Here is a 9,513-nt window from a genome sequence, read left to right as displayed (position 1 = left end):
ATAATAATAATAATAATAATAATAATAATAATAATAATAATAATAATAATAGCATAGAGAAATAATTTACGTTTTTATACAATATAATTTTCATGGAAAATAACAATAAATATTTAATAAGTACCTTATTTACATCAATATTGGTAACTTTCAAACCTTTGATCAGACCAGTAATATCTACAACCCACATCTGTTCACAAATTGTAGCAACCCATAAGTTGGATGTCAATTGACCTATTATGTGTTCATTTTCAAAATCTGATCTGTAAATTAATCAATAAAGTATATTAATACATCAAATAAACAATCTTACATTATATCATTTATCCCTTAATAAGCTCAACCTTGTGATTATTTTAGCTCTGTCGATGATCCAAGGTACTATTGTCCTCATATTTAAGTTTTCTCTTCTCTCATTTTTTGCGTTTTTCATTTTCTCAAACAATTGTAAAAGTCTGTTCTTATTTTTTCCTGAGACTACTTTATTTGCATTGATTTTTCCCTCAGGCTTTTCGTGTGTTTTATGTTCCTTTTCTTCTTCTTGTGCAAGATCGCGATAATAACCACGCTCTTCGGATGACAATTGCTTCCAAAAGTCGGTAATTTTTCTTGCAGTTTGGGCTGCAGTTAATGTAGGATTTTCTTTTGCAACTAAATATAAAATAGTTATTATTATAACTTTAAGTTTATATACCTATTTTATTTACTATGCATTTTTATTGCAATATAATTATTATATTTATATAAGCAATATATAAACAATTTAGATGACACAATTATATATACCTTGTAATCTAACATGTTTTAAGAAATTAAGATCTTTGTGGTCAACATGTGCTCTATTTGATTCCAATGTTTCATCAAGTTTATTATTTAAGTTGTCATTTAATTTTTCAGTAGCAATATCCGATTTTATATCTGTACCACCCTGTGCATTTGATAATAGTATTAATTGTACTATAATTCTATGATAAAATTAATTAAATAAACATTCTACAATTATTAAAATTTCACCTTAAGTCCAATGACTTGTCCTTTACTCCACATTTCCATTGTAATTTTCTCTTTTTCTTGGATATTTTCTTTAGTTTTTGCATCATTTTTGTTCATGGAAATATTAGAGTTTTCAATTTCTTCTATAAAGTCAAAATCTTCACCAAGATCTACTGTAGGCAGTTGACTTAAAGTTAATCTTTCATCTGCTCTGTAATTTACATTAATATTTATGTAGTATTATTATATATTTATTTATTATTATTATAAATTTATTCATAATTTCTAAACATTATAACATTGATATGAAATAACATTAATATGAAAAATCAAGAACATTAAAAAATTCACATATTAATTAACAATATTCTATATACTAACACCTTATCCTTAATCATTGTTGTGGTAGAAAAGGAATCATTTGAATCAGAATCGCTCAAATTCGGTGATTGTATAAGAGTTGTTAAAGCCAATGCATCTTCATGATGTTTCTGATTATGAGTTTGATTATCATTCTGTTGGTCATTTTGAGAAGATTTTTTACATTCGTTACTGTTATTAAGTATTGATTTTTCTTTGACAATATTTTCTTGAATAATACTTTCTTGTATTTTTCGTTTTTTGCACGCAGGCCATTCAGCAATATTTTCATTCGGATTAGATGCATAATCCTCATAACAGACAGATGTGTCTAACGACACGTTTTGTTCAACAATCTCTGTAGCTTTAAGTCCATAGAATTTTCTTATACATTTATCTACAGCATTAAGGACTTTATTCTACAATGTCAATTATATAATTTGTAACATTTATATGTGTATTTTGTTTTACATTTTTTAAAGCTTTGAATTGAAGATTTTTATCTAACCATCACTTTATGTATTTTATATAAATAATTTACATGATTATTATAATTGCTTTATGAAAAAAATTAATATATCTTCATTTAATATTAAATATAATTCATTTAATATCATTCATTTAATATTAAGTATGATCTAAATTTTTAATCTTACCTGATCTTTGAAAAGAATTGCATCTTTATTTGGTTCTAGATTGATGTCAATATCCATTGGGCTCAAAGTAATATACATAAGAAATATTATTTTTTTTCTATATGACTCTTGTTTAAAATGTTCCAATATCAGATCATTTGCTAGCTATGTGTATAAAAATTTACTTTTTTACTATTTTATAATAAATAAAAAGATTACATTATATTTACATGCAACGAGATTTGTAAAAAATTTCTTTTTACTTGAGTTTAAACATAATGTTTACATAGAACATACCTTTTCAAGAGCCTTATGCTTAATAGGTCTATTATTTACAAGAATATAATGTAAATCAGGATAAGAAATTTCTGATAAATCTTGTACTTTTTTTGAAGGCAACATTAATTGCAGAGTGAACTGAAAAATAATGTGAAGATGTAAATCATAAAAGAATTGTTAATTGTAATTAGACATATTTTCCTTAATTGGATACTACTAATTTTTCAACAATTTCAAGAATGTATTTACCTCTGCATCCTTAGACTCAATCCATTCCATGTTAGACATAATTTTTCTGCCAAGTATATGATTTACAGCTTCTCTGATATTATTTAGACTTGGTTTTGTAAACATAATATTATTATTCACTCTAAACTGAATTCGTACATTTGGTTTACATATCCCAAAACATTGCATTAGAATCTCCAATAATTTAATAGTCTGATTAGCTTTCTTCGTATTCATAATTATTTGTCTCCTCACAGGCACTTGTTTAAATAAATTTCTTACTTGTACTGTAGTGCCTAATATACAATAAATCAGTACATTTTTTAAGAATATCAGTATATCTTTTAAGAATACATGTGTTAAAGTATTATTATAATCATGTATATTATGACATATCTTACAGAAATTTAAAAACTGATAAATTATTTTTTTACTTACCTTTACTTTTATGACAAGATTCACAGTTTACAATTTGTCCATCATTATTCATTACATATGAAGTTCCAACGTTATCCTCTTCTGTTTTTGTTATAATAGTAACTTCTGCTACTGCACATACTGCGCTAAGCGCTTCTCCTCTAAATCCAAATGTTCGTAGTGCATCTAGAAGTAATGAGATTAGAGATATAAGAATTTGCTTCAGTCATTACTATGACTATACTGTACTTAGATTGTAGTCTAAAAACATTTTTCTTGTAAACTAAAATATTAGTCTAGCTTCTATCGAAGTTCTCAATTCAGTTTCATTTTGATGTAATGTTGTTTTTAGAAGTTATTAGAAATAGAGATCTAGGCTGCGTTCTTAATGCTCACACCGCTTGTGGAATCATTTCATCCTTGTCGTTTATCGATTATTAAACAAGGACAACCAATGCTCACGAGCATTGCGAGCGTTAAGTGGAACACAGCTCTTGTAGATCAAAGCAGGAATAAAATAAGTATAATCAATGCATTTCCATCGATTTAAATTTTGATTCTAAAAAAAAACTTTTGTTGATTCTATGTCTCATTAGGTATTAATGCTTCGATGGAAATTAGACTGTTGTAGGTTGGATTTCAAGCGTTACCTAGATCTTCAAAATTTGCTATTTTAGACGTGTAGGAAGGTAATGCCATGTATGGTGCATCCTTCTTAGATATGCCGTACCCATTATCCTTCACCTCTATTAAAGATGTACCGTTATCTACCTGAAGAGTATATAAAGGTGAATATAATGCATTTCCTTAAAAAGCATCATGTAAATACAGAAATATACTACATTATACATGGTTGACGTACAAGGTTAATTTCGATATTGTCTGCATCGGCATCGATCGCATTTTCTATTAATTCTTTTACTACGGCGTACACGGATGTTATTATTTGTGTAGTGGTAATTAATTTTACCGTTTTTATGTCCAATGCCAAAATCGGCATCTTTAAATGTCATCAGATGAAATATTTGCGCCGTCTTTATAATTTAAATGTCACGTGTGTGGTATGCACCAGCATGGAATAGCGGTTCTGTTCTTTGCACTACATAGTACCTTCTGCACTTCAAGTGAAATAGATATATATTTAGACGTTAGAAAGAAAAAGAGAATAATACAAAGTTCGACTAAAGAAAAGAGCAAAGTGCAGAAAATACATGTAAATATAGTGCTATAACCTACAACGACTGCAACTGCAAAAATAGAGCCCAAATAGACTTGTACGAAATTCTGATTGCAAATTTTGAAGTTGTAAATTTTGAGATACGTGTCGTGATCGGAAAGCTATTAAAAGAAAACGGAAGAGAAGGTAAAATATATGATACATGGAACACAAATGGAATCAAAATCTGTAAAAATGTGAAGGAATATGTAGAGATCAGTGAATGAATGAATATACAAGGATTATTTTGAAAAAAACTAAAGAGAGATTAACAAATTTTAAAAATTATACATTTAATAATACGTATAAAAAGAAAAAGTATTATTAATTGATTCAAGAGTTCTTCAACATTGTGCTGTGATCTTGTAAGAACAAATATATTGTAATGAACATGCAAATGTATTGTGATTAGAAAGAAGCAATTTAACATTTACGTCAAAATGGAGCGATTTAATATGCATATTTTTCTCGAACTAAAGTCCTGCTGCGATAACTTAATAAAAAATCCGAGTAAGGATTACGCACGTAGAATCGCAGAGGTAGCTAATAATATTTCCGATAAAACAATGCATGATTTATCGGCATACTGTTTAATTCCTATTATCACCATCTTGCAAAGCAATACAAGGTAATTTTTCTTCATTCTTTTTTAATAATTTAGTATGTATAATAAAAGAAATATATATACGATATGCATTATTGCAAACCATATAAACAACAAATATATGATTTAAAATATATTTACAGCATGACTGTAAAAGAGGAACTGATAAAAACTATGAGAGTTATAATACGAAAAATTAGAATTACAAAATTGAAAATCTTTTTTAACATTTATGGATCTCTGCTAATCCAGATTTTTGACAAAGAGCAGCCAAATCAAGGTATGGTACCCAAGTATGTCAATAAATGTCATAATAATTAACACTAATCTAATTATTTGAATTTAACAGTGATTTTATTTCATGAGGAACTTAAGGAAGCAGTAGCTTTATGTATTAAAGATCTTATCTACCAAAGCAATTCTGACGTGATAGAATCACTTTATACTAAAGAAAATGTACTACAGCTTGGTCAAGGAATATTTTTGTGCCTAACAATTGCAAGGACCGAAAAGTCATATTCTGTAAAGTAAATATTTAAAAGATATATTGAAGGTGGCATTATTTTAGTTTTAGCGTATTGCAACTCTCTGGATGGTTTCAACTGATGCTTTCAACTGATTTTATTACAATTTTTATACAAAGAAATTGTGTGAACTCCTTATCAGTTTACTCATTTTCAATTTTTACTTTGGAAGATTGTTTCTAAAATTTAATTATCATTGCCGCTTAGAAGATTCTATTCTTCAAAAAACACTATAATATAATTTTAGTTACTTGGATTAAATTTATATCTTTATTTTATTTTTATTACAGTGGAATATTTTCCGCTTAAAAAATTCATAGTAACATATGAAGGGATAGCAAGGGATGGAAATCACATTCATCTTTTGCTTCACTGCTCTAGTATTGAGCTATCCAGCATTTCATACTATACAGCAGTTTTATACTATACCATCTTAAAATGTATAATAGTATTGATTCAAATTAATTATTAGATTAGCTGGACTAGATGCAGTAATAGCTTTGTGTCATATTGATGAGATGGATGAATCTGACATTATTATACAAGATCAAATAGCAAATACTATCATGGCATTTTTTCCGGGTATTATCGGTGGATTACAGGAAATAGCAATGGGAGATGAAATTCAGAATCACAAAATTACGATGGTAATACATGATTTTTACATATATTGAACTATTTTTAAAATACTTTAAAAAATACTTTATAGAAAAAAAGATTATTTAAGTTATATAATTAAATATTATACAGTTATATTATATACTTATAGATAGCAATTCGAGCATGGGGGAGAATTATATCTCTTGTAATTCATGATAAGGATGAAGAAGATGCTGAAGAAGACACATTATCCATAGAAACACTTATAAAAAAAAATTGCAATATATCCACTGACATGTCACATAATATGAAATATAATGGAAAATGCGACATAGAACATAATTTAAAAGGAGCTACAAGAAATAAAGAATGGTTCGAAGCTGTGGCTATTAAGCTTGGTTCATGTATAAAATTGTTAGACCAAGTTAGGAGCCATTCACACTACAAAGTTAAGAAAGAACTAGTTGAAAGTATTAGACTTATACTTGAAAATTGTCGCAGGTAAAAGATTCTCTTTTTTGTTGCTATTTATTCTTTTTTCTACATTTTTATAACATTTAAATAAATGTATATATTTTATATAGGAATATGAAACCAAATATTATGACACTAATAGATTATTTGATATCTTTATCTGAAGACGAATCTATAGAAGTTAGTGAAAAAGCGCATAATGTGCTGCATACAATAAGTGAAAACTACATGCAAAATCACGATATGAAATCATTAATTGATTTATTGGAAGATAAGTTTTACAGCTTACTTACAAAATTGCCCACAATTATTAGACGATCAAGTAAGATTTTTCTCTTATTATTTGAAGTTAAAAGATTTTTTTTATTTCATATTAGTAAACATAATATAATTTTTAATATAAATATATGGAAATCGCAGAACGTATGTTTCCATTCTATATTTTTTAGATGATAACGAACAATTAGTATACTTGAATCAATTTGCTGGATATTTAAGATTATTTGGAACGCAAAGATTGCCTCATATTATGAGATCTCAAGCTCACATGCAAAGATTGCTGTTAGCTCTTGTATATATTATGATCATAGATTGCAACAACATATCTCTTCTACAGACAGCAAATGTAAAAGATTTAGATGATCCTGCATATTTTTATGGATCAGATTCATGGAGACAATTTAAGTTTATTAAGAATAACTTGTGTAAAGAGAAACTTATTACAATATGCAAGTTGCTTCAAGAATTTGGGGATTTGAGGATATTAATTGACACTATTCTTGAACTTATGATGGATGTACCACAACACAGAAAGGAACTGAGTTTGCTACTTAATTGGATCTTAGGTAACACAAACAATACATATTGAAGAAATATTTACTAATATAAGCTCTCATTAATATGTCAATTTTATTTTAGTTTCTGTTAAAGATTCATCTTCTTCATATTTGTATAAAGAAATCGTAGATTTCTACACAACACAGGAAGTATGGTATTTGCCTATAGAAGTAACTGAAGATACTCCTTTGATGCAAGCACAGAGCAATATAGTGCAATGTTGCCTCTTGACCGAAGGATTAGGTTTTATAGCACAAAATTTACAACATGACTTTGATAGATATCTTCTAAAAACTTTATATTTAATTATTGAAAGAGCAGGTATGTTATTAACAATGAGAGAGTTCAAATTTTTTTATAAATGAATATTTTTAGGTAGTGGGAACAGTTTAATCAGTTATATTGGAGTGCGTACTCTCGAAAATGTCGCCGAAACACAACAACATAAGACAATTGGCGATCTGCTACGTGCTAACGTAGATTATTTTTCTTATCACATTATAATGAAATTACGCCAAATAAATCATAATCCTGGCGTATTTGACGTTATCAAAGTTATCATGAAGTACAGCAGAATGGATTTTTTGCCGCACCTAAAGGGAATTATAGAAGATGTACTTAGGCAACTAAGTACTCCTTATCGTCAAAAAGACACTTATTCGTTCTTGAAGATATTTCATACATTTATCATATGCATAAAAACGTTAACAAATTGGGATGATATAAAAGTAACAAAAGAAGATATACGAACTACAAGTAATTCTTCGGAAACAATTATTCTTTTTTTGTTAGAATATTATAATGCAAAGAAAATTGATGAAAAAATAGAGGATGACTTTGAAGAGATAGAATCAGATGTACTGAATACTGAGTTACCAGAAGAAATAAACGAAGAAAATTACTCAGATCCCAGTGCAGAAGGTAATAGGAATTTATTTTTATATATATTATATATATTTTTATATATATTTTATAGATAAAATTGATTCATTATTCATTATATATTCTAGATAAATCAGATAAAAAGTTACCAACTCATATAAAGATAATCATAGAAATTATGAAACGTTGTATACACTTTCTACCTTTGAAGGATGTACAAAAATCACTGATGGCAATGCAAACACTTCAAGAAGGTTTACCGATACTAGTTGAATGGGAAGATGAACTATTGCCTCTTGTGCATCAGTTATGGCATCCACTGATCGACAGATTTCATGATGAAAATGTACTTGTCATTAATCATGCATGGCAACTTTTGCATGTACTCGCCAATATTTCGAATGACTTCATCAGAAGCAGAACTCTGCGGTAAAATATCTTGTGCATTTCATCGAATATATTACAAAAAGTAATTAACATACCGAATGTGTTGTAATGCCATGATTTATCTTTTATAGAGAGGTATTACCATTTGTATTTCAATTCTTGACTAAGTCCTCTAAAGAAAGTATTAATAAGAGCTCGGTAAACGTTTATAAATTCACACAAACTTACAAATCCCAATACGAATTGTTATCTACATTGGGAATAATCGCGAGGCTCCTGAAATTACGTGAACATGAATTGTGGCAAATATTAAGCAATACACAATTGTATCTTAGTGCACGTCAACATACTACATTACAGGTAAAATGAAAATAGAATGTATTTTGTATTTTTGTATACATATAAATCTTTAACTATTTGTTGTTTAAAAGGCGTGCTGTGTAAAATTGTACAAAGATATTGCTGATTATAATGGAGATATCGCGTGGGTGAAATGTCTTAGTATCTGGAATTCAAAAGTTGCACGAATAGCGTCTGATGCAACATTTGATATGAAACATCTGCTGGTATGTTGTCACTTAATTATGAAATACAATTAATATCTAGTAATAAAATAAAATCTAGTTCTATATAATGTATTATGTTATTTTACTTTTCAGATTCCAGATGTTTCTCCGTCAAACGAATATTACAAAAATGTAAACGAAATCGTTACATATATTCAACAGAATATTCACTATTGAATATATCAAAAATATATGAAAAATGATTTAAGAATTCAAAGATCTTCAAACAACAATGTGCCATTAAATTACAAAATGCCTTTAAAGTAATAAAAAATATTTTCATATTAATATTAATTAATTTAGTTGAAAACAAATAGATTGCTGGATTTATTCAAATTATGTGAATATTTATGTATATTTATAGTATAAATTCTAAGTAGAGAGAATGAAGAAATTTTGTGACAGAAAATTTTTATTTGTATATAATTCTAACATTTTATAATTTTTTCCACATTTTACAATAACTTACATATAATTATATCTTTTTTACTATCTACAAAGCGATACATTA

General features: G+C 27.5%; 2 protein-coding genes across 2 annotated transcripts in view; one reads left to right on the top strand and one right to left on the bottom strand.

The window, feature by feature from the left end:
* Window positions 1–3,927, bottom strand: part of LOC108685380 (PMS1 protein homolog 1) — an 8,922-nt gene extending 4,995 nt beyond the window's left edge. The window contains 11 exon segments of the mRNA XM_018190137.1: window positions 125–263; window positions 345–651; window positions 787–928; window positions 1,015–1,204; window positions 1,375–1,772; window positions 2,286–2,405; window positions 2,517–2,791; window positions 2,934–3,098; window positions 3,563–3,700; window positions 3,703–3,762; window positions 3,765–3,927. Of these exon segments, the coding sequence (XP_018045626.1) occupies window positions 125–263; window positions 345–651; window positions 787–928; window positions 1,015–1,204; window positions 1,375–1,772; window positions 2,286–2,405; window positions 2,517–2,791; window positions 2,934–3,098; window positions 3,563–3,700; window positions 3,703–3,762; window positions 3,765–3,912 (2,082 nt within the window). The 5' untranslated portion in view covers window positions 3,913–3,927.
* A 641-nt stretch (window positions 3,928–4,568) lies between these two features.
* LOC108685424 (TELO2-interacting protein 1 homolog) lies at window positions 4,569–9,234 on the top strand. The gene is made up of 13 exons (XM_018190201.1): window positions 4,569–4,756; window positions 4,876–5,012; window positions 5,082–5,259; window positions 5,729–5,903; window positions 6,026–6,357; window positions 6,441–6,652; window positions 6,780–7,175; window positions 7,249–7,488; window positions 7,543–8,088; window positions 8,178–8,478; window positions 8,568–8,796; window positions 8,868–9,002; window positions 9,096–9,234. Exons 1-13 carry the CDS (start codon window positions 4,569–4,571, stop codon window positions 9,177–9,179), a joined length of 3,153 nt encoding a protein of 1,050 aa, XP_018045690.1. The 3' UTR covers window positions 9,180–9,234.
* The last annotated feature ends 279 nt before the right edge of the window (window positions 9,235–9,513 follow it).

Source organism: Atta colombica, unplaced genomic scaffold (genome assembly GCF_001594045.1).
Source record: "Atta colombica isolate Treedump-2 unplaced genomic scaffold, Acol1.0 scaffold153, whole genome shotgun sequence".
NCBI lineage: Eukaryota > Metazoa > Arthropoda > Insecta > Hymenoptera > Formicidae > Atta > Atta colombica.
This window is presented reverse-complemented; position numbering and strand designations above follow the sequence as displayed.

What these genes read in the sequence shown, in the direction of transcription:
- LOC108685424 (XM_018190201.1), top strand. Translation starts at nt 4,569, where the DNA reads ATGGAGCGATTTAATATGCATATTTTTCTCGAACTAAAGTCCTGCTGC. An exon ending in ATCTTGCAAAGCAATACAAG is followed by an intron (nt 4,757 to 4,875) that starts GTAATTTTTCTT and finishes ATATATTTACAG; the next exon opens with CATGACTGTAAAAGAGGAAC. An exon ending in ATCAGAAGCAGAACTCTGCG is followed by an intron (nt 8,479 to 8,567) that starts GTAAAATATCTT and finishes TATCTTTTATAG; the next exon opens with AGAGGTATTACCATTTGTAT.